At 44.4% G+C, this 24,262-nt stretch overlaps 1 protein-coding gene across 2 annotated transcripts in view; it reads right to left on the bottom strand.

The window, feature by feature from the left end:
- The window catches only part of GTF2A1 (general transcription factor IIA subunit 1), a 28,911-nt gene extending 16,747 nt beyond the window's left edge, over window positions 1-12,164 (bottom strand). Inside the window, exons 1-4 of one of the 2 annotated variants that reach the window (XM_030033124.2) lie at window positions 12,086-12,164; window positions 4,521-4,622; window positions 2,588-2,795; window positions 131-195 (exon numbers count right to left, since the gene is read on the bottom strand). In XM_030033124.2, coding sequence (XP_029888984.1) covers window positions 131-195; window positions 2,588-2,795; window positions 4,521-4,535 — 288 coding nt within the window. In that variant the 5' untranslated portion in view covers window positions 4,536-4,622; window positions 12,086-12,164. Of the gene's footprint in view, window positions 1-130; window positions 196-2,587; window positions 2,796-4,520; window positions 4,623-11,695; window positions 11,985-12,085 lie in introns of those variants that run through there. The other variant, XM_030033115.2, reaches the window with a different exon arrangement.
- Between the last annotated feature and the right edge of the window lie 12,098 nt (window positions 12,165-24,262).

Here is a 24,262-nt window from a genome sequence, read left to right as displayed (position 1 = left end):
TAGACAGCTTTACCAGTGTGTCCTAAATTACTTTTAAGCATCTGATGAATACCAGATTTGTGTTTACTATTTAATCAAAACAACTTACATAACGACAGTGTATGCATGTATAAACTTCTGCTTTTCTTACCATGCCCGACGCATTCATGTGTGGTATCAGCTTGGAATCTGGCACAATAACCTGCTGCTGAGGTGCTAGAAAGAAAAAAACATAGCATTTCATGAAAACTACACAGTCTGCCCAAAATAACACCCAAGCCAGAGTAACTTAGAAAGAACATCACCCAAAAATCAGCTGAGCTTCGTAACAAAAACAGCTACTGAGCAGTCTCTGATCTTAGTAAGTTTTACTCTCAAGACAATATACCACAGCAGCTCTGAGAGGCAATATGGCTATTTTGGCTTTACAGATCTTATTTCAAGGGCTTCAGTTACCTATTCTGACCCTAGGTACAGCAAGATTTAAATTACATCTTTGAAACTGAAGGTATTAGTGAAATGTTGATAAACTTAAATCTTAAAAGAGACTTAAGCAAGGATTGTTGCAAGATGAAAAGTGTGTTAACAGGATGCAGCAGTTAGTTTGAGTTAGGTCTAGTTAGCATAGCTGTTAGCATAAGCTTATGATCTTCACTGTCTTTCTAATGTAGCAGAAGCAGATAAAATATGAACAACCACCTGTCCCAAACAACAAAATAGTTTTGGTGTGCTAAAGGAAATAGATAGCTAAACTATGCAATCAACCTGCTGTTCACCTAGGAGTGCAAAAGTGTCCAAGTCTATGAAACAAGCAGGTTGCCAGTACTAGTGCCAGTGCCAGTAAATTGGAAAATGACAGAGCAATTTTAACAAATAATCATCGACAAGGCATTATCCATCCAATCCTATAACCAAGGACACTTAAGAATACTGGGGGTAACAGAGTTTCTTGAAAAGATTCTGGGGAGGGAAGCCCCACAACCTTGCACCAAGATATAAGGCCATCTCTCCAATTTTCAGGGAACCCAGGGAGGGCAAAAGAGCCAAAGGAAATCTTGTGACCCTGTGCCAGGACCACACACAGGACAGCAGGAATCACCATGCCAATCATCATGATCGCTCTGGGACTGCACCAGGTTGTTCAAGGAACTATTACACCATCTCCGCCATGGAACAGGGAAGCAAGTAATTCATAAAACTGCATGTCTCTGATTAACATGCTTTGATACCCTAATTTCTTTTAGCCTCCACACTGTCATTTGGTCATAAGCCATAATATTGGGCAACAGTGAATCAGTTTTAAGTGTACAACTATAGGCAGAAGCTTATTCTACCCTAAGACAGAAACACATGGACCTCCATATTAGTGGAGGGAAATCTGGTCAGTAGAGTCACAGCTATTCAGCTAAGGAGCCACTAGAGGTCTTGGTGACTAGACTTTCCAGGCTCTGCTGACTGTAACTTAAGCCGAGACACCCAGATCATTTGAAACCACATGTATTTAGGGGTCTTAATCTCAAAATTAATTTTATCCGAACAGTGGAAACTGATTTATGTCCAGCCAAAATGCAAAGTACTATAAGAAGAAAAAAAAAACCAAAACCAAAACCCAACAACAAACAAACAACAAAAAAAACCCCAAAACCCCACAAAAAAGCACCACCAACAGGTTCTTGTCACAGTAGTTCTCTTCTGTTTTGAATATATGGCGGTTGGGTTTTGGGGGGTGGGCGGGGAATCAACTCATAACTATCACACCTATAACAACATAGGTTCTGATCCGTGAAATCCGATAAAAAGACTGAAGTCTGTGACTGACTACCACAGATAAATATGTTTTGCCACAATTTTAATAGCACACTGAAAATTCAAGCATTTCACAGGTGGCAGATTTGTTTACACAGCATATATGCAGTAAAATCCATTAGTATTTATCTTACTTTTCAAATAAAATTGTAAGTGGTGAAAATGTTTCTCTTAAATTATTAATGCAGAATACACAAGACAATAATTACAAGAAACAATACTGTTATGGCTAGCTAAAATATACCTTGAACATCCACACCTACAGAGCATGCAATCTTTTAAGACCACAAAAATACTCAGCCGCTATGCTTTTCACTTGAAGCTTGTTCTAACATGAAAAACCATCTCCTACATATACTCAGACCGTTAAACAAGTATTTTTCACATCCTAGCATCCACTTATGCTAAACAATAACATGTTTTTTTAAATTAATTTGCTCCTAACGACATTACTACCTCATGACTAAATTGTCAACTGCATATGTATATTGACTTGAAATTACAAAACTGCTAACAGATTTTTGACAGAATCTGAAAGTCATGTAATCTGAAAACATGAGGACAAAGAGAAGAATTCAGCTTTTCCAAAATCTTCTGAAGACTATGACTGACACAAATACGAAGATACTTTTTGCCAAGACAGCTCTCTTGACCCATTAAATAGAGGCAAGTAGAGACAAAGTTTAACATAAAGACACAAAGTTATCCATCAGATAAACATCCTGCCCTAGATTTAGAATATGTAAAGGAGTTCATCTAGCTTGAGAGTCTTCTGCCAGAGAGATTAGAGAGTAAGTCTGACCTTGCTGAGACGCTGGAATAAGGACCTGTTGTGGCTGAGACTGCTGCTGCACAGTCTGCTGGGGCTGAGGTTGTGTGTGATGGTGGTGGTGATGATGCTGCTGTTGCTGCTGTTGCTGTTGCTGCTGCTGCACCTGCAACAAAAGCTGCTGCTCTTCTGAATGGAAGCCATCTACAGCCTTGGACTGCATCAGCTTGTTCTCCCACAGCTAGTTTGGAAAAGGAAAGAGAAATCTCTGTGTATGATTTTTACTCAGCAGGATTTCTAAGAACATAAAGACAGTACTCAAAAATCAAATTTGTTTTCACTGTTTATCTTCTGCAGTCTACTTAGCCCAAAAAGCCCTTGGGCAAATACAGACTGAAGAGATAACTCCACAGAGGTAATGTTTTAAGAAGAGGAATTAAATATCCTTTAAGAATTGTCAGTCCAAGCTTAAGCTTTAACATTCTTACAAGTGTGGAAGATTCATAACAACCCTAATAGAAGCATAAATAGAGATAAACTGGTAACTTTAAATTAGCCTTCAAGTTTCCACTTCTCTACCCTTTCTTTCTTACCTCTTTAATCACAAAAAATAATTCTTTATTACAGCTTTCATCAAGCCATTTCTTCTTGGAACTCCTCAATAAAAGTTGCTTAAAGACTATTGCCTCATAACACACTTCAACAGATAGTACCAGTATACCTAAGATAATGCCTCTGTACAAGCATTTACACAGTTTCTCCCACAATATCAAATTCAGCTTCTCCAGCCCCTCAGTTCTTGATGTCAGCTGACATCTCCAAAGAAAAGCCACAGATGCAAAAAAAAGCAGCTCTTGCAAAAAGACAGCAACGCAAGTATTCCATAATACATAGGTTCAAAAAGACTACGGATACCCAGAACTCCTGATTTCAAATCCTGCTTAAGGCTCCCAAAGCCTTCACCTTCAATACTTCGTTTTCCTTCTTGTGTCTTTCCTCATTCAATCTTCTCTGACATCGTTTGCGGAACACATCTGTGACACAAACACCAAGGTGCTTTTCTTACAGCACTCAGCCCATTTCCACCAAGCCAGGTCACGGTTTCATGGAAAAAAGTCTTCACCTGTTTCTGCCTAGCCAAACTCAAAATTTCTTTCCCACTCCATCCATTTTTTAATACTTCAAAAATACTGAGAGTTTGGGACATCCCGCTTTCTGAAGAATTCCTTACACAAGAGCTGAGATAAGCAGGCACCTACTTTCCCGGTTTCCTTTTACTTTACTTCTTCCTTCTTTTTCTTCCTGCCTTTTCCCTTTTAAAGTGCTGCTTTTACTCAAGAAGAATTTGAAGAAAGCCATAGGAGACCCATTAGAGCTCAGGTCAACATCTTGCCTTTCTTTTGGACCCTCAGTAACAGTTCAAACCCACTGTATGTAAAAAAATTCTGCATCTGAGAGCTTCAGCAAAGTGTGATGGACACAGTGCAATTCATTATGTACCACTCCCCAAAAACAATACTTCTGCAAACCACAAACCATACGTGCAAAAATCTGACAATGCATCTAACAATGCAACTCCTCTTTTTCAGGAAGATAAAAACATCAAGCAGAGCAGGCGTTTTATTTTTCCTGCAGAGAAACCTTAAGAATTGTCTGCCTCTAAAATAAATACATTCTCCTCTTTCTTTTTTAAAGATAAAACGTTTCAGGGACCAAAATAACACCGTGAATTCGGATGCCTGCTGTTTATGTCAAGTTTGACATGCCAGATTAGGGAAAGTAAACAAGGTGAGCAGATCTCTCCATACAGCAGTGTAATTCAAATTATATGGGGCTACAGATATGCAGATTAATACAATGCTTGGCTAACTAAAAATTAGTATTTTTACTGTGCACAACAGCAAGCAGATACGAAAACCAGTTGCTGTATTGGTCTACCAAAAAAACCTTTTAAGTCGCAACTTACTGTTTTGAGTTCCATAAGAACTTGTTCATCCACTCCTTCATCCAGAAAAACTTCTCTGACATCATTGATGACATCTTCAATTACAGACCTGTACAATTTAGGCTTTAAAAAAAGAAAAGGTAACTAGTCAGTGTTGTTTTGAAAGAAATTTATCACTTAATGTTAAAATAAGATTTCCCCCAACAAAAAAACCTCTGAAAACTGCATTACAGAATACACTGCATGTTTCCCAGTGACTAAAATATCCAAGGAGGTATAAATCAGCAAGAACAGCTCAAATAAGGTGAAAAGGGAAAGGACTGCTCACTATCTTTTGTGACATATCCATGGCACAAGAGTTTTCAAGCCACAAGGAGTGTAATTCAAAACCGAGAAAAGATGATTGTTTTCCATTCCCTAAATTTGTTTCCTGCTTGCCAATGCACATACTGAATATGCAAAAACATTTGCACATGTGCAAAATATTCATGTCAAAGAACATTAAAAGTTCAAAAGGATATTAGATAAATACAGAGAAACTTGTTAGCGCTTGCTAGTTCAACAGGAACCAAATATGGCTCAGAATGATCTCGAGCTGAAAAAAACATTGAAGGCTCAAAAAACTGGAAGCATTCATGAGAATGTCCTGTTCTTCCTTACACATCTGTTTACAGAAACTATTGAAGACAGGTTATTAGTCTAGACAGACTTCTGTTTTCAATCAGTACTTATGTTTTTACATCAGAAATTTTTCAGGGGGAAATACTACAAATACCTTCTTATTCTATTACACTAATTTCATGCCTAAACTGTCAATGATAAAGTGAACTGTCAATTCACTTTAGGTTGCCAAAAGAAGTTGTGGAGTCTCCATCCCTGGAGATACTCAAAAGCCATCTGGACATGATCCTGGGCAACCGGCTCTAGGTGACCCTGCTTGTGAAGGGGGGTTGCAAGATAACCTCCAGAGGTCCCTTCCAACCTCAACCATTTTGTGAATTTTAAAATGCAGGTACAATTTTAGAAAGAGAATATAAATACTTAACCTTATCAATTAAAGCACAAAATTTAATTCATAGGACCATAGGCTAATTGTACTATGCACATGCTGTACCTTTTAAACAGTACAGCTTGGACCTCTCTACATACATGCGAACCTCAACGTTGTTTTGGTTGGGTTTTAAATATCTGTGCTATCTAACTGCAAGGTAGCACCATGAGCTCTAAATTAGGGTTGATCAATCTGCAGCCTGTGAATAATACGTACTTGACTGGCCAAGGCTGTTCCTTGGGCTGACGGTAGGCCATTTTTAAACTGATCTGAAAGCAGCTACAACTTTCTGTAAGCTGACACCTTCCTCCACCCCGTTCCGTGACTTCCTTAAGCAATAAATCCCAAGTGAGGCAGATAATCATTCTGTGCTTGTGCAGTGGGTTTGGCACCCCAGGAGTGCTGTGCCTCCAATACACACGCAGAAAACCTGCACCAAGCACATGCAGTGCTGGAACTACACAAATTTAATGCACACACTTGAAACATTTATTTTATGCATAGCAGTTGCTTAATGCATCCCAGAAGTGTTGAATTTGTTACAGATATGCTAAAGATTATATTGCACACATGTTATGGAATTGTTATGCCTATGTTATGGAATAATGGAGGGGGAATGGCAGCACATGATTTATTAGTCCAGGGGAAAAAAAAAAAAAAAGAAAAGAAAAAAAAAACCCCAACAAAACCCAACAAACCACTCTGTGTTATTGACCACACATCGATATTTTGGCAAATGGCATACTATCAGCACCCTATTTTTTTCTTCATTTTACATTTCATCGGTTTGCCACTTTTCACCTTTAAAACATGCTGCTGCAAATCAAGTAGCTAAAATATTAGAATTCATCCTTATGTTACTTCTCTCCAAAAAAATTTCTGGCCTCAAGCAACAGGGTAAGTTTGCCATCCTTGAAAACCATGTTTACAGCACCTGTGTCAAAAACTTAACTTCTCCAAAAGACACAAAACATACCAGACTACTTGCAGATTTTTTTCTTTCAAAACAATACTGCATGCTCACATATCCAGGCTTCAAGTACAGCATTAATTGTGCTTATAGAGACATTTGAAACAGACTGTCAAAGCCAGACTACTCTTGAGCACTAGTATTTTAAATCTGCATAGTGAGGAACTTAAAAATACCAAGCATCATTAACAGGACTATTTTTCCACTTAGATTTAATTCACAGCAGATGCAAAAAGACATTCTACTTAATAACATTAAGTCCTATTATTTCTATAATTAAACAAATTGCATAAAGCTTATACGATTCAACTAGCACAGAAATGCTACTTAACCTATTCTGTATATTGTTCCTTACTGTATTAAAAGCATCTGTTTCTTAATGCCAAAAGCACATTCTGCAAATAAACATGCTTAACCTCTGGCATGCAAGTTACTGTACTTAAGAGAGCTACCTGTATGTCTGAAATTACAATCAAAATTCCTGCAGCATGGAGATTGCTTTTTCGCCTTAAATCCTCCTCTCCTTAAATCATCTATTAGGTCCACTTTTCTAATAAAACACATTTTACAGAAACAGGCCCTAATAATTTCCACTAGCAGTTTCCTCCTCCTATCTCCACAGTCAGGCATTTTTGTAAGGTTTATTCACAAAGCTTCCTCAGCCTATAAAGCCCTAGGAAAAAATGTCAGCATTCACATCCAACAAACTGACCCTACAGCCCAACAGTCTGCTTGGGAATGTTTCCTTCTTCCCCTGTGTAGTGAGGGGAAAAAAAAATTCAAACAGCAGGATACTGGTTTCTAGTGTCCGGCATTAGTTTAGCAAGAGAGCAGAAAGGCAGGTTAAGAGCATAGATGTTCACTCCACCGTTGACACAGCGTCCTTCTGCACAACTTCCAACAGCCCAACCAAGCAGCTAAGCCCCCCAACAGACAGCAGCACCACAGGGGTGCAGTGAGCCTAGTACCATGCAGGTTAACGAACACACAAGCAGTTTGTACGTCCATGTGTATCTCTGCATGAGCCACACAGTGCACTGGATCTAAAGATGGGTCAGAATTTTTGGATGCTGTTCTGATCACACAGTATCACAATGTATGATACACTCATGGCTGTATGATTAGAAGGAAGGGAACAGAGAAGGAAGTATCCGCATGCTTATAATGAAACAATGTCTGTCTGATTTTACCTATACATGTTTACATAATACTCAGAAAAATCCTGTCCAGTTGAAAACTTTCTCTTGTGTACACTCCTACTGAACATCCAGCCCAGGTAGATGCAATGCCTTCCACAGTGGCAGCAGCAATGCCTTCAAGAGCCATCCATAGTGGAATTTTGAGAATATCACAGACCGCTCTTTTCCTACCTCAACAGAGGCAAATCCAGTAAAATGACAAAACAGCGTCAAGCCCTGGTCTTTAAAAGGAAGCACACTGTATTGTTTTAGATATACACTAAGTGTCAGCTTTAAGCATTATTTATATGATGCTCAAGCTGTTTATACAAACCACCTAGGACTCTGGAGTTGAATGACAAAATTATTTTCATACACTGTTTACTCAAAAAATAAACATGAGAATACAATTACTGAACAAGTCTAAAGATGGGATAGCAGGTGAGTTAAGCTTTCCAATAAATTTCCACGTTCAGTCAGAGAAAGCAATGAGAACATAATGGAAACTTTAAAGATTGCTATTAAAATAATCATGCTTTCATCTGGTTTATATTAAAGTGCCTCCCTCATAAAGAGTACACTGCTGTAAACTTCAAGCTCTTAAGAGCAAAATACTCAAATCACTCTTCAATAAACACTATTCCAAACACTTACTATAGATTAAAGACAACAATTAAAATTCCTGATTTATTAGATACAACCACAAACACATAGAAAAGATTTGAAATCTAGTACTTCCCCCTCTGGGAACATAAGGAAACGATTGTATTTCACTTTCTCTGTGCATCTTGTAAAGAAAACTGAGTGTGGTGAGACTGCTACACACGCACACACACTCCAAATCAGAGGAGCAACCAGCAAGCTATTTTAAGAAATGCCACATGCCTTTGGGGGCTTACAGTTCCTACATTCCTTCAGTTTCAAGGGTACAAAAACTGCATCTCTTTGTAATTATTACCACAACACTTGGGATTTCAGCAGTTTGGGTTTCCAATAACCGACACATTATGGAGAGATATACCACGGCACGCTTTGTGCATTTGACAGCAGTTTGTTCCTGGTTGCTTCTGCAGTTATCCCTGAAATGTCGCTAATCTTTCTCCTCTCTGTGCAGTTACAGCTGGAAGTTAGCTGTATGACAGCAAGAAGAGCACACCATAAAGGTAACTAGTTTTAGTCACAATTACATCAAAGGTGTGCACAAAAAGAAGTAACACGTATAACCTACGTTGTAAGCATTAAAAGTTGAGCTTTTTTTTATGTTGTCAAGGACTTTGACAAATAAATTACCTTTGTCACCTACAAAATCTTATACTGCCTATAACTGTTAATGTCTTATATTTGTCCTTTATTAGGAAGAACAGATTTCTAGCCATTCAGATTTGACCGGATGCTGACATGATACTATTGACACATTAGGCTCAAAGTCTAGCTTCCTAAAGTTATCACCTGGTTGCCGTATTTCAAAATGTTCGTGTTCATCTTTGGTAACCCTAGGGTAAGCGTCGCGATCCTTGCTACTGAATGAGACCTGACTTTGACAAAGCTGACCATGCACTATCGCAAGGTGTTACTGTTTAATTGAAAAATAACCTAAAGCATACCTATTTGAAGCAGGCTCATTTTAAGCTTGGCTTTTGCTATTCCAAATGCAATGTTCAGTCACAGATACCTTCCAAGAGAACCCTACAGAAGTTATGCCAGTGCAGAAATACAGCCAAGAGAAAGCAAGTCTTAGCAAATTGTTCAAAGATATTCACAAGTACTCTGAAGATTATTCAATACATATATACGTCTATTTTCTATTCAGTACTAACTTGGTCAAAAAAGAGAAGCAAACCCTCTAATTTACTATACAGAAATAGATCCTTTCCTGCAATCAAAAAATAAAGCCAGAAGTTTATAAACAGGAGGACAACTAACAGATTGAGATCACGCACATTCAATATGCATCCTACTGAGTAACTGCCCCACATGTAATGGTTGACTACTTTTCTAAAATTTTCTGATACAAAACCTGACAAAGTAGCAAAGCAACCATGCTACTTTGCAACTGCATGACCCTAACTCACAGGCATGTCTGTAAAATTTCAGATTTGGAAAGGAAAACTAGGATGCTTTGCATTTTCTTTTGTGTACCGCTTTGCAGTATACCAAATACTATAATTAAATCAAATATTAGTGAAAATTCTAAAACCTTTGCTCTGCCTGGACTGTAATAAAATATTTGTACACTTCAGTCACCCGAAATGCACAGAAATTATTAGGTAGTATCTGCAGCCCACGGCCCATAGACAAAACTTTAATATTAGCATTACTTTTAGGGCAACAGCTGTAGTCAAACCTTGGCAAAGCGCCATAAAATAAGTACCACATCTCTCCTCGATGTACTGGCTGAGAACCGTTTAAACTCTACTTTCCCCACCCAGCAGAAAAAAACTACTTCGAAGAGCTTACGGGAGCACAGGAACGCGTGTTAGCTGTATGCCAGGGACAAAAAAAAAAAAAAAAAAAAAAAAAAAAAAGGAAGAAAGAGGTAAACGGCTTCAGGCGCGGGAGAGGATGAAAACTGTCTTTGTGCAATGCGTAAAAGCAAGGGAAAGTCCATTTGCACCGGCCAAGAGACACCCCCCCCCCCCCCGCCGGAGCCGGCGGCAAGCACCACCGCTCCGCAGGCCGACGGGGACGGGCGGCGCGGAAACCGGCGAGAGCCCGGTCGGGATGCGAGGGACAAGCCGCCCGTCTCCCAGCCTCCGCCGCGGACGCATGCACCTCCCAGCCCGCGCTCCGCGGCTCGCTCCCTATTTAAAGGCTGATGTGGTGTTTAAATGGAGAGGCGGTGACGTGGGGCTGGAAAGCACCTTCCCATCCTAGCAGAGTCTATATTAGAGAGCGGCAATAGCTCTATATAAACAGGGCAGCCACAGGGAGGAGGAACACAAGGAGCAGGGAGGCAGAAAGGCAGGGGGAAGCCATGATGGATCTGAGAGCCACAAACAAGGGGGCCGAGCCCGCCGCCGGGACGCCGGGTTTGTCTCCTCCAGCGCTTCGGGGCGGGGGTCGCGGCCGGGGGGCGCGCAAGGGGGAAAGGAGCGGAGAGGAGAGCGGCGGCCGGGGGGGCTCGGTGCCTGCGCAGGTTGGTGTGACTGCTTATTGCAAACCTCTGTGAGTACAAGTGCAGCAGCGAGCCACCCGCCAAGGTGCAGAAAGCACGAGAAGGGAACGGGGAGGGGGGAGAGGGTTGGGGTTTTTTTTTTTTTTTGCTCTCTCTTTTTCAAATAAATACTGCCTCGCTCGCCGGAGGGAAGTTGAGGGCTTTCGCCCGGCTTAGCCGATCCGGCCGGGCTGGGAGAAGTGCTTTTCAACCATCGTCTCCTTCTTCTAAAGCAACATAAAATGGCTCCAGCGGAGCCCGGACGGGCTTCGCCGCCACCGACACCACAAAACCGAAACCTGGCTCGGGCGCCGCTTCCCCTCGCCCCGGGACGGCGGCGGGGCGGGTGGCAGCGCCCGCGCTTCCCCCGCCGCTCGCCCCTTCCCCGGGCGGCTCCCGGCGGCGGCGGCGCCCCCCGCCCGCCCTGCCCTCCCCTACCCTCCCCGCCGGACCCCCAGCCGGCGGCGCGGCCCCGGCCTCCCCCGCGGGGCTCCGCCGCCCGCCGGGCCGCCCCGCCGCCCCCGGGCCGCCGCCCCGCGCCCCCGCCGCCCCGCGCTCCCGCCGCCCCCGGCTTCGCTCGCTCCCCGCCGCCCAGGCGGCCGGCGCCGGGCGCCACAAGTTGGCTCCCCGCCGCTGGGGGGGGGGGGGAAGGGGGGGGGGCGAGGCTGCCCCGCGCCCCCCGCCGCCCCTTCCCGCCGGGGGGGAGGGGGCCGGGACCGCTCGAGGCGGGCGGCGGGAGGGAAGGGAGTGCGGGGGGGGGGGGGGGGCGGCCGGCCCCGCCGGGCCCCTCCGCCCGCGCTGCCCCCCCGGGGCCCCCCCCGCCCCCCCCGACCCGGTCCTTACCACGGGGTTTGTGTTAGTCGAGCTCGCCATGTCCCGAGCCCCCCGGGACGCCCCCAACCGCGGGGGGGGGGGGGGGAGTCGCCCCTAAAACAATAAACCTGCCCGGCTGCGTCCCCCCAGAGCCCGCGCGTCCCGCCCCGGCTCACGGGCAGCCCCGCGGCCTGGCCCGGCCTCGTTCGCCGGCCCTGGGGCTGCAGCCGCCGCCGCCAGCCGCCCGCTCTGCCCGCTTCGCCCCTTTATATAGCGAGAGCCGAGCAGCTGCGCGAGCGGCCAGGGCGAGAGGGGGACGCGGGCGGGGGGGGGGGGGGGGGGGGAAGGCACCGCGAGAGCTGCGCGCGAGACCGCGCCGGGCCGGGCGCCGTCACGTGAGGCGCCCGCCATGACGCCTACCGAGGCGGAAGTAGCTGCCCGGGGCCGCGCACCTAGCTCCCGCGCAGCCGGGCCTACCGAGGCGGAAGTCTCTGCGCACCCTCGGCCGGCGGCGCCGGAGCCCCGCCCCTTTTCGCGCCTCACGTCACGGCGCCCGCGAGGCGGGCAGCGCCGGGACGGTGCCGCCCCCCCGCCGGCGCCAGGGTGTCCCCGGGCCCGGGCAGGAGGGGACGGGCCCCGTCTAGGCGAGGGCGGAACGCGGGACCGGGACCAGGACCGGGACCGGGACCGAGCCGGCCCGCGCTGCCGGTCACGGCCGGCGCCAGGCTGGGGAGACACGAGCGCACCCCGGCTCAGTCGCCGGCAGCCGCTTGCTCCGCGGCGGTGGAAAGCTGCAGCCGCCCACTTCAGGGCAGAAGTGGCTCTCCGTGGCCCGCGAGAAGGGGGCCTGGAGCCCGGCCCGGCCAGCGCTGGCGCCTTCCCCCGCGGGGCGTTAAACAAAAGCCCCGCGGGCCGGCCGAGGGGCCACTGCTGTAGGCCGCAGGCCCCAGAGCACTCCCGGGCTCTGTGCCACCCCCTAGACTGGCAGCGGAGCCCAGAGCCGACCAGGAAGAGGGAGGCAGCAAAACCCAAGAAATTACCCGTGCCCTCCATATGGCCCGCAGGCAGGCGCTCACCCGTTTGCAGCATGGCGGCTTTCAGCAGTTCCTCGCCGAATCGGCGGCAATAGGATCTCCCAGCTGCGCAAGAAGTTGTCAGAGCCTGGCCAGCTGGCTTAACTTCCATTTTTCACCTCCTTACTGCCTTCTCTTCCATTCTCTCTCTTTGTCCCCCTTCTCTCTGGCAACCTGCGAGAGGCACATAATACAGGAAAATCTCCACCGTGAGTACTGTTCCACCAAAGTTAAGTTAACCGCTGCCACCTTTGCTCAGTCCTTAGCGCAACTGGGGAACTCCGCTCGTCCCTTGGATCTCCACCAGTAAGCCACCTGCGTAAGTCCCACTCAAGCATAAGTGAAAAATAATGTTGAATTCTGACTCCACGTACGCAAGGCGTAGCAGGTTACATCTCTTCAACAAATACTGCGGTGCAGACTACGTTTGCTGCCTTCCCTTCAGCCTGAAGTCCTACCTAGTAACTAGCCCAAGTAACAAGTTCAGGAACTCCTGCCTGGTATCTTTTGACGGGAAGGAGTTTGTTAGTGGGAACAGGAGACCTTCCCCTCCCCTCCCATTCCTCTAAATCCTCCATTTATGCAGTAATGAACACCTCCTTCCCTTCTGGAGTGCGGACTTTGTATGGGGACGTGACTGGTTTACAGTGGGCCAGCCGATGAAGCCGCTGTTCACTATGCATACTGCTAGACCCCTGGCCAAAAACCAGCATAGCTCACAAAGTTTTACTGTTCTTAGCTGTCAAATTCCACCTTTGCTGGAGCTTTCCACCTGCATAGCACAGCCATCAGGACAGAAGAGGGTCTGCCCCCTCAGAAGCCATGATTCATGGTCTGACGAATGAACTACGGGGACTGATTGAGGTGCTAGTGTTACCTGACTTCCGATGCCTCTGACAAGATGGTAGTAATCTCTCGCAGAGAGTTTGTACGTCACTGCGAAGTGAAACCGCTGAAGCGACAGGCATGCCACCAGGAAGAAATCAGATTGCCATTCATACCCTTCCTCTCTTCGACATGAGGTGCTGGAGAGCTACAGGTTCCTTCCCTGGAACCCCCTTCCTGTTTTTCAGGGTGGCTTACTGAATAATTAAAAAAATTTAACATTTGGGCATGATAGCAGTAATGGCTCAGTCTGGTATCATGCGCCTTTCTCTAGTTCAGCAGACTGTCTTCCCAGAAGGTAAGACCTGTGCGCATGGCCCTGTCACAGTTTCTCAGGCACCAATATCACGTTGTGAGGCAGCACTGCGAACCCCCTGAGTGCCTCTAAAGAGGAATATTGTTGTGAACAAAATCAAGCCCTCATGAGAAATGCCCCATTGAGTCAGACTAATGGTCCATCTAATTCACAGCAATTCAGCTGCTGCTTGGGGAGAGCAAGCAAGTTTGCTGCTTGCTGAAGTCTGTTAACCTTGTTTTTCCCCAGCATCACAGCTGCCTGCTCTATCAATGTTAGGGGATTCTACTTCATTTAGCATTTTGTTAGACTGGAATAACATCCATGTTTATACGTAGTGCAGTAGCAACACTGATCATCTGGATAGCATCAGTAGGCATAAGCTACATAACAGCATTACTTTTACAGTTAACTGTATTTATCTGCCAGCATTCTCCTTTGTTTACCAGTCAGGCATGAATCGTATTAAGCTTGTGTGTTACCCTATCTGTCTTCTTTCTCCCTAAGGTTTCTACCACTGACAACTCAGGGTGGCTTCGCCAGGTTTAGCAATAATGGCAGCTTTACTGTTGGCTGGACACTTCTGTTTTAGCCATTGTACTGTCTAGACTTGAACTCCACAGTGATGAGGGACATTATACCCAGAGCAGAGATGATGACATTTGGGCAAACTTTCTCCTTCACGGCAAAAATTGTGCCAAATATGGGATAGTGTAGGGAAAAGCACATTTGTATGCAAGATCAAAAGCTGATCCTTGGTGTGTTACAGGAGGAAATAAAGTTCCCACTCAACCTTAGGCACGATCATCTTTCTTCTTCTACCAAATCTTTGAGACAAAGACAAACAAATCGTCTTTTATAACCAACATTTTGCACTCAGAGGCACACAGTCTACATGAAGTGCCCTCTGTCCTGTTAGTACCAGAAGCATCACTTGCTTCTCCTCAGCAGAGCAAGTGACTTACTACTGCAACAGTAGCTTGCTAAGTTAATGTAATGGGTCTAGGGTATGGAGTTGTTTTTAGTTCATCTCCCTTGTGGTCCATCAGAGAACTACATCTTTTAAAAGAGAGATTTTTGAACTTGTGAGTAGGAAGCTGGGAGTGGGGGGAAGGAAGAAATAAATTTTCTTCAGTGTGATTTTCGGGTTCATACCACTTCCATTCTACAGTTCTTAGCAAGTACTAATGCGTTGTTCTTCACAGCATACCTTTCAAGAAGATATTCTGCAAAGGGATAACTGATGTATAAGTATTTGCTAATGGGGGGAGGGGTGGGACACACTTGAATCTAGAAACTCAAAGGTGCTAAGTACCTGTTACTGCCACAGAAAGCCACTAGCTAGCAATTCAGCTGAAAACAAGAACCACAAAATCTTGATGCCAAGTTAAAACACATTAAATTTGTGATCTTCAGGTTTTATTTGTTTGTGGTTTGTTTTTTTTTTTTTAAATGGAGGTTTTTTGGTTCATCTGAAAATGGTAAAAAAAAAAAAAAAAAATAATCTGAAACTACTCTTCTGCCTCCCAAAAGCAGACCACAAGTACGCCTGATCTCCTACACCTGGAGAAATCGGTACCCAATCAGTATCAGCATGCCCTCATTTTTCTTTGAAAACGTTTCTGATCATACAGCAAAGCATTGAGTACCTAGTATGAGGTGTTGCTGACACAGTGGTTTATGATTTCTTAGTTCTTGAAACAACAGAAAAGCTTGTTAAATGTGATCATGTCGACTGGTTCCCCCCCTTCCCCACCCCCCCGGGGGGACAGTTAAGCAAGGAAAATAAAAATTGGTCTTAACTATATTTACAGGAGTGCAAACCTTAACGTAGGTAACAGAACGAGGCTTACCGTCAGCACTCCTTCCAGATAGGTCATGGTAAGTCTTGTCCACTTTACCAACCTGCTATTGTAGTTGTGCTGGTAAGTCTCCCACTACGAGCATGAAGACAACATACAATATTCAGCCAGCATATTACACTCTTTCCTTAAAAACAAGCTAAGCCGTTGAACACTTCTCAGAAGGCTTTGGCGACATAGTATTATTATTAGGCAAGGAAGTAAACCTTCTGCCCCAGTCTCTGAAATGATATTTTTCCAGAAGAATGAGGAGATACACATTTAATTTTAAATTGCAACAGCCTGTGTTAAAAGGATAAAACAGGAGCATACACAGAACCAAGTCAGTCTAAAAAATGTTAACAGGGAAAAAGCTGCTTGAAGTTATGCTCACACATTCTGAGTTTAGAGCTTATGTTCAGCTCTATGTTTAACTCTCTCTTGCTGCTTCCACTCACTGTACCAAAGAGAGAATATAATGTTAAATAAAACTTGAGAATTTTTTGGTTTTGTGTTTGGTTTTGGTGGTGGTTTTTTGTTTTGGTTTTGTGTTTGGTTTTTTTTTCAAGTGTCCCTACTGAGCTCAAAATAAATAGAAAGTGGCCCAAGCTGCAATCCAAAACTTTGGGCACAGGCAGAAGTTAACATCATAATATCATACCGAAGCTTTTCTGCATCCAACTAGCCCTCGAGTCAGAAGAGATGCTGACACATAATGGAAGTTATGTGATACTAGTTTCAGACAGTGTTCAGGTATTGTATAAACATTCTTTAATGAAAAGGTATTAAAATATATATATATATAGAGAGAGAGTGACATTTTCCTTCTAACAGCCTGCTCACCATGATCTAGTAGCTGAAAACAAAAGCCAGTAAACATACCACTCTTGCCTTCAGCACTAGATTTCCCCCACAAAATTTTTAAGCAAGGCAGAAATTGAATTAAATAGCTCCCATCACCCTTTTTCCAAGGCATCTCTATTTTTCTAGATGGATTTACTCTCGTATCTAGAATTTGAAACACAGCAATACACTTTACCAAAGCACACTAACATCAGTTTTAAGGGTCTGACATACGCACAATTCAACTGCCCTCCTCACAGCCCACAGAGAACCAAACCATGTCATCCTAGAGCAATGTGGTTTGTCTCTAGTGACCTTTCAGAGGGCAAACATTAATGTTTCAGCAAATTCTCAGCTTGAAGTCCTAGAACAGGTGACACCTTCAGAGAAGCTTGCTACACATTAAACTTAAGTTTCATGATGAGACTTCTTAAGAGTCTCAGGCTTGCTCTACTCTTACCAAGTGCTTACTCGAACAAAGTAGGAAGCACAAGAGTTTTTCTGTAACATAGACTAAGAGTGTTTGTTGTTAGAATATGTATAGTTGTTTGAAAACAACTTGTATATAAATCTTTCTCATTAGGGCATGTCTAAACATGACAGTAAAACTACGCGCTTAGTTATACGTCAAAGCCACATACCTACCAACATTAGAAAGCCATCTTCCCTCCTCCAAACAAAATACATAAATTGCATCTTCACAGAAGACTATGTTAGCAGGTGACCAGCTACGACAGTTGTTCTGTTACTGTAATTTCTTCCGTCCCCATATATCTCCAACAGACCTCTCAGGCCTTCAAAGTCTGAGGAACAATACTGCAAAACCCACAGGTCTGTACACCCATCAGAAGACTTATCTTCTAAAGCTGCCACTAACCGCTAGACCCTCTCCTCTCAACACTATGATTTCTCCTCTAGCAGACTCATGCTTCCCTCTCTGTTTTATACACAAACTCCACGTCAGTTTTTGCAAAACTATTCCTTTTCTAGGACCACTTGTGCCTCCTCTGCTTAGAGAATAGACTTTCCTTAGCCTCCCTCAGCCCATCCCTCAAAAAAATCACTTCACACAGCTGCACCATGGTCTTTATAACAGCTGTTTCTAGTAAATAATCAGTTACAGCTGGAGGAAGCAGCAAGCTCTTTTCTAGGCTGTTTCCATATGCTGCATTTATTTACACCTTAGCAGCGGTTTCTGCCGTCATAGATTTGTGGATCAGAGATTGTTTCTTTCATGTCTCTGACAAAACTACGTTGAGTTCATAAAGGCAAAACTTAATTGAGACACTGACCCCATTGTTCCCATAACCCCCAAGCATCCAGTGATAATGAGGATTTCAGGCATCCGTACTTCCTTCCCAAACCACTGTGTGCTCGTTCCATTCTGTGCCACCACGCTCAGCTTTTGCAGTTGTGCCAGTTTCTTGCTGTGCCATTTTTATTTTTTTTTTCACCGCGCTGGCTAATTTTTAACCTGGATCAGTTTCCTGATCTGGTTCATAGGGCAGCCCCACAAAAGACGCGTTAGTGTGACTGAAAGAGCTGACAGGAGTAGAAATAAGTGACCAGAGGAGGAAATGCTTCAAAACAACATTGTTGCCAAATGCTTTGTCATGTAGAAAAGTCTCCAGGCTTCCTTTTATTGAGGAAGAATTGGCCATTACTAAAACGCACACCCTGCTTGCTCTAAGCAAGCTGTAATGCTTGTAGTAGGAAGATTACCGGTCTTAGGGCAGAGACCACCCCTTTATTTTTCGCACGTGTATACATGTTTGGCCTAATGCTTAGGTCTCTGCAGACGGAATGAATCAGAATTTGAATACAGAGTACTGATTCTTAAATAGCTAAAAAAAAGCCCCTAAAATTCTGAAGGCTAGAGCTTCTCTGCAACGGTGTGAGCAGAAGGTACTTCAGGAGTACCTTCAAGTTACACATTCTGTCAGTACTACCTTGCTTAAGTACTTTTTAAGTAGTAACATTAATCACTCGGACTGTGAGTGTTATGAATCACAGCTACTCAACTGTGATGAGGTTCTGACAACAGCCAAAATATTGTTGGCTCTGATCCATGAAGCTGAGCAACAAAGAAGTCAGGTAACAAAAAAATCTGCACTTAAAATACCAATTAGATTCCCTCTACGTGCAATGTCCTACATTACAGATCTAAAGCAAAGCTTTACCTAGCATGCTGATAAATGTTTTTCCTGATTATTGCCGTATATTCTTGCCAGCGGCTACGATGTGCAAAGGTCCGCAGCAAAATTGAATTCACTTCAGCAAAGTTATTCCTGATTTATACAGGCATCAGAGAGTGAAATATTCATAGAGAGAAATTTGCACAGTGATCTATAGTGTGGCTTTGCAAGCCTTACATACCTCAGGCTCCACGTGGTGACTTAGGATAAAGTAATCACCCTAGAGTGTGCCAGAATACAAATATGCAGCATGTAACTATGGCACGGTGCTGGTCTGTGTGCCTGATAACCCCGTGATTCCTTTGGGAGCGTGTGCGTGTTTGTGTAGCCTCGGCTTCCCTCACTCACACAGCTGGCAGGATGGGAGACTGCACACAGGCAGCCACAGCCAAGCAGGGATGTGCTGTGGTGTATTTTACCCAGTAGTTTGTCCCGCGGCCACACATTCATGTGGCCATAAACTAAAAATGCTTTTGTGCAAGGCAGGTTTGCTCCACTTCGGATGCTCACTGCCTCCCACTTAGTATGTCCGTTCCTCTGCGTCCAAGTGAGCAGCCTTGCAAACCGTGCAAGCTTCCGACTTGCTGAGGATCACGTAGAGCTGCTTTAAGGGCAAAGAGGCTACAGCTCTCATGGAAAAACCATGGGTGTGCCCTACACTTTACAGCCTATTCAGAGGTGATCGTATGTCCCCTCTGGGACCCAGCATGAGAGGCATCAGGCAGACAAGACAAATCTTTGCTTTTTTTTTTTTTTTTCCCCTAGATGAGTCGTAGGGTTGTTTTTCACAGGACTGGGTGGAATTTGCAGGAAACAACTCCAGTTCAGTTTTGGCTGTGTTCAGCTTTCCCAGTGAGGAACAGTGAACATGAACTCAGTTGTGGCCAACCTATGGTTTATGAGCAGTTAATGTGCAGTTCCCATGCTGAGGCTAATTATCTAACTGGCAAAGCTGTGCTAGTGTGAGGACTGCTGGGCAGTTGGAGTCTCTGGCTTTGAGAGAAAGGAAAACAGCAGGAATGAGCCAGCCCGACTCATCGTGTAATGGAGCTATAGGACCCCAGGCATTTATTGCCATTTCTAACCTGTGACCCATTTCCAGAGCTCTTCTCCGCTTGAGTCTTCATGCTAAATGATGTGTAACCTGTGAGTCTTGGTCATACCAAGATTTTGACAGCTGCAAACATGTAAAAAAATGTGAAGCTGCGCTTACAGACCGGAGCTCACATTTTCCCTCAACTGCTTGTTCCTACTCCCTGCCTTGCTGCTTCAGATGAAAGATTGTTTTTCCATCTTAAGCATCATCTCCCACTACAAATCTTCCTAGCTTTGCAATATGACCTACTGTCATCAGCCATCTCATTTCTCCCACAGACTGACTCTAGGCAGATTAGTAGTCAGCACGTCTGTGTCTCTGTTGAAAGAAAGTGTTTCTAGTGAGGCATCCCATTGCACCTGCTATACCTGCAATTTTCCTTGCACCCCGTTTTATGGTATGGGCAGAGCACGTGATGAGCAGAAAACAGCACTTCCAGTTTATAGAGTTTTCAGACAGCTGCATTTGTGCTGGAAGGACTAATCTATGCTGTGACCCATCTGGCCAGATGCAGATGCAGTATTAACAGTTATAGGGTGAGGGCCCAACACCGCCTTCATTGGATGTGGCCTGTAGGCACCAGGGATGCTTTTTCCCCAGAAGCTCTAGCTGTTGCTGCAGCCAGCCCCTGGCAGAGCCTGCATGGGGCTGGGCTCAGCTCCCATGAATGTTTTCACTGGCCAGCTGCCAAGGAGGTGCTGATGGGTATCATCTAACGTGAAGCAGATGAGAGTACCTTCAAAGCCAAAGTGATAATATCTCTATCCATATCACTTGGACAGTTACATAAATGTATGAGTGGTCAAAGCAAGTCCCTTGCCTCGCTGCCAAAGCCAGCTGAAATTGGAGATGAAGCTGGAGGATGCGACCAAGTAACAGTGGTGCAGAACTACAGAGTCACTTTCTTTTAGACCTAACAAAGCAAGAAGACCAGCAGTAGGGTTTAAGCTGTGCAGCTTATTCTCTTTCCATTGCTGTAGACCTCCGCTATAAATTTCCAGGTCCCTCCTGCCCAGTTTCCAGCTATGGCTTTCAAGACACTATTCACATGTCTTTCTGAATGTCACAGCAGGCAATGTGCTCTATTGATATCAGTGTAAATTGCTAAGGAATGAAGAATACAAGGGCACAGAGCAGAGACGTTCAAGGTAAATCACGCTACAAATGCTGTAAGTCTGCTAAGGACCTTGAAGGGAGAAGATGTTCTTCTGGGTTAGGGAAACAATGGAGGGACATTAGATCTGCATTCAGCTGGGGCTCTATCATTCCAAGGCAGCGATTTGATGCTATCTTAGCTTTCTTATCATCTGAGAGGTACAGTCTTTTATTTCAGTTAGCTCTTCAGATAGCTTAATTTCTTAACGTTTGAAAAGGACTATGTGATTTTTAAATGGAAGGCGGTAGGAAAGGACAAAGTGATATCCTAAAATGTATAGGCCATGAGTTTTTGCAGGTTCGTGGCATCAAAGCAGTTGACTCCAAAGTCAATTGCCTAGACTTTCCAGCACTATTTGAAAATATCACATCACCTGGAATCTACCTTAATAACTCCTAAGTGGAGCTTGTACATTTGGCTGACTTGAATCTGAACATTCAGAATCAATTACAAAATGTAACCAGCATGAATTACCACTGCTTTTATCAAACATGTTCAGTTGTTTCCACATGAACGTGAAAAAGAATCTCTCCCTCAGGTAGAGAATTCTTCTATGGGGGATTCCCAACATGATGGTTTTTTTCTAGCAAACTCAAGGAGGAGGCTTGTATCAGGAAGGTAGCAATCATGAACTCTTGACTGTGGGTGCACTGTAAATGTTTCTTTTCCAAGTCGAAGTAGAAGATGTAGCCACAAGAGGGAGGCAGAACTCCTACGCCAGTATAGTAACCCCATCAGAAAACAAAATAAATCAGAGAAGTATGTTTTCAAAATATCTGTCTTTGTGCTAAAGTCGCCCAGCAGCACTCTCATCGAGAGCAATGACTGTTGGCTGTAACTTCTATGAGTAGGTTCATAATGCATAGTAAATGTTAAATGATTAACAGAAGCTGAAAATTAGTAACTAGTACATCTTTTTCTTAAACCTAAAAATCAGGTAAGAAATTACTTCAGGACAGATTGAAACTGATTTTCATGTGCTTTTTGTGAGTGCTGGGTAGGAAAACTGTCCCCATGCTGTAAGGGATTTATGTCAAAGGCATATAGCTGTATTCTTGCCAGGCTCTAATACAGAAAGATCATTTTGTTACAGGAAGGAGACTTTTTATAACAAATTACTTCTTAAAAAATACAGCACAAGGATGTATTTAAACACTTCTATTTCCGTAGCACCTCAGCAAACAGATAAGGCACCAGCCTCAAATGGTGCTATTGCTTATCCTGTAAAGTACTTTGAGTGGCCAGCAGGCCTTCTATGATCAGTGAGCTCAGCAGAAAAAGATACGTGTCTGGAGGGAGAGGGCAGGTCTGGCATCTAGTTCCTGCTCTAGGGACTATTTCCACAATTTACTCAACAGCATTTCAGAAACTGCAGTCAAGGATTGACAAATCTGGTCGGTACTCTAAACCGTTGAAGACTTCAGTCCCTCTTTTTGTTCTTGAACTGTCTCCACCTCTGCCCCGGCCCTCTAGGTAGCCTCAAGCAAGGAGGAGAAAGGGAGCCAAAACCCATTCGCTCACCCGCAGCGCAGGGCTCTGACCACTGAGGACGTTTATAGCACACAACGCTCATTCGGAGCATGGCAGCAGATCAGAGTCCTCGAGGCAGGGAAGGTAGGGGAACACTTGGCTTTTGAGAACCGCTTAGGACTGTGGTAGTTTGAGGCACGTACAGGAATAGACATCTTTCATGCAAATTTATGAGAGCTTCTGGGAATTTTGGTACTTCCAGAACGAGGCAGCAGCTGCATGGGGGTTTACCAGATGGGAATAGTGGGCTTGGTTGCACAGACTCGGACTTAGCCCGGTACACACCAGCGTACCTCGGGGTGGTGGGGGGTGTCTGTCTCCTAAGAATGGACAGAAAATAAAAAGGTCAAACTACTGTTCTTTCCATTATACAATGCTTAGTTGTATAGGCCTATGCATGCCTATACAACACACACGTATGCTTTTGTTTTTTTAATAGATAGTAGTTAAAAGTTATCCTCTTACAGCATTTTCTGTTGGTGGTATTTAAAGTGCTTTATGGACATAATTCTAAACTGATTCTGTGCATGACTGTGCAGAGAGGTAAGGACTACTTGGGCAAAAAGAATAGTCAACACCACTGAAAAATTAATTTGTTGGCCTTTTCTCAGCTAAACACGGAATCAGTTGAGTTAGTCAGCTCTTAGTTTTCAGTGTGTCAACAATGGGCCAAATTCTGCATGGGCTTCACAGTCCTGAAGACCAGTGAGACTTGTGTTTCATTGAGTCTGCCTGATGCAGCAGGTCAGTAGTCCAGGCAAACACCTGGCAGCTTGCGGTGACCACTAGAGAGCAACAGTCCCTTAGCTCCTGTGAACCGAGGGAGCATGGACACACAGCTAAATGCATTATTGTTCCAACCTGTAGTTCACTTCTCCAGGTAGGACCCATACCACAAACCACAACTCACCCAGCAGAAATGTCACACTTTCATCATCCTCTCTCTTTTAGGTCTTCTGGCCGTGTTCAATTTGAGAGCTGATTTTGACAATGTGGTTCAGTTCCAAATCCAACACTATTTGTTCACAAACCTTCCAATCTTTCATACTATTCATATTAATTTTTTTTACTATTTTGTCCTTTGCTCCCAGGGTCTGTGTCTGTAGACTGGCACTCCCCAAGTCATATTTTCTGTGTAGTTCCTGACTTGTCACAGGACTTCATGAGGTATTAGCACACATTTTTCTCCGTTGAGACTGTAACTTCAGGGTACCCTATTTTGCCACCCGTACTCCCCTGGTTGTTCCTCTCGCACCAACTGTCACTTCCTGGCTGCCAGGGACATTTCTTCCTCCTGGGCAAAGGGTACCTATAACAGCTTGGGGAAAAAAAACCCAACAAAAGCCTGCTTACTGACACAGTGCAATTTAAGCAAGATTTTGGTCAAAGGGAAGTGGGCACAGAGGATGCCGTAGTGGTTGAACTGTATTAATTTGCAGTTTTGCTTTTGTTTCTCTTGACCAGAAGCCAGAACTCCGCTACAGTTCTGCCTGTATCTGTGCGCTGATATGGGGTTTTCCCATTTCATTCCCTTTTAATCTGAGTACTCTCTGTATTAATACAATTGCTGAACTGACCGTGCTCCTAACAAATTTCTTTGCTTCCACACAGAGGAGTAGAGCTCTCCTTTTTTATTCTTCATAAAGGAAACCTTTATAAAAGAGGCTCTCACCTTAGGAAATT

The sequence above is a fragment of the Aquila chrysaetos genome, chromosome 2, assembly GCF_900496995.4.
Source record: "Aquila chrysaetos chrysaetos chromosome 2, bAquChr1.4, whole genome shotgun sequence".
Classification (NCBI taxonomy): Eukaryota; Metazoa; Chordata; class Aves; order Accipitriformes; family Accipitridae; genus Aquila; species Aquila chrysaetos.
This window is presented reverse-complemented; position numbering and strand designations above follow the sequence as displayed.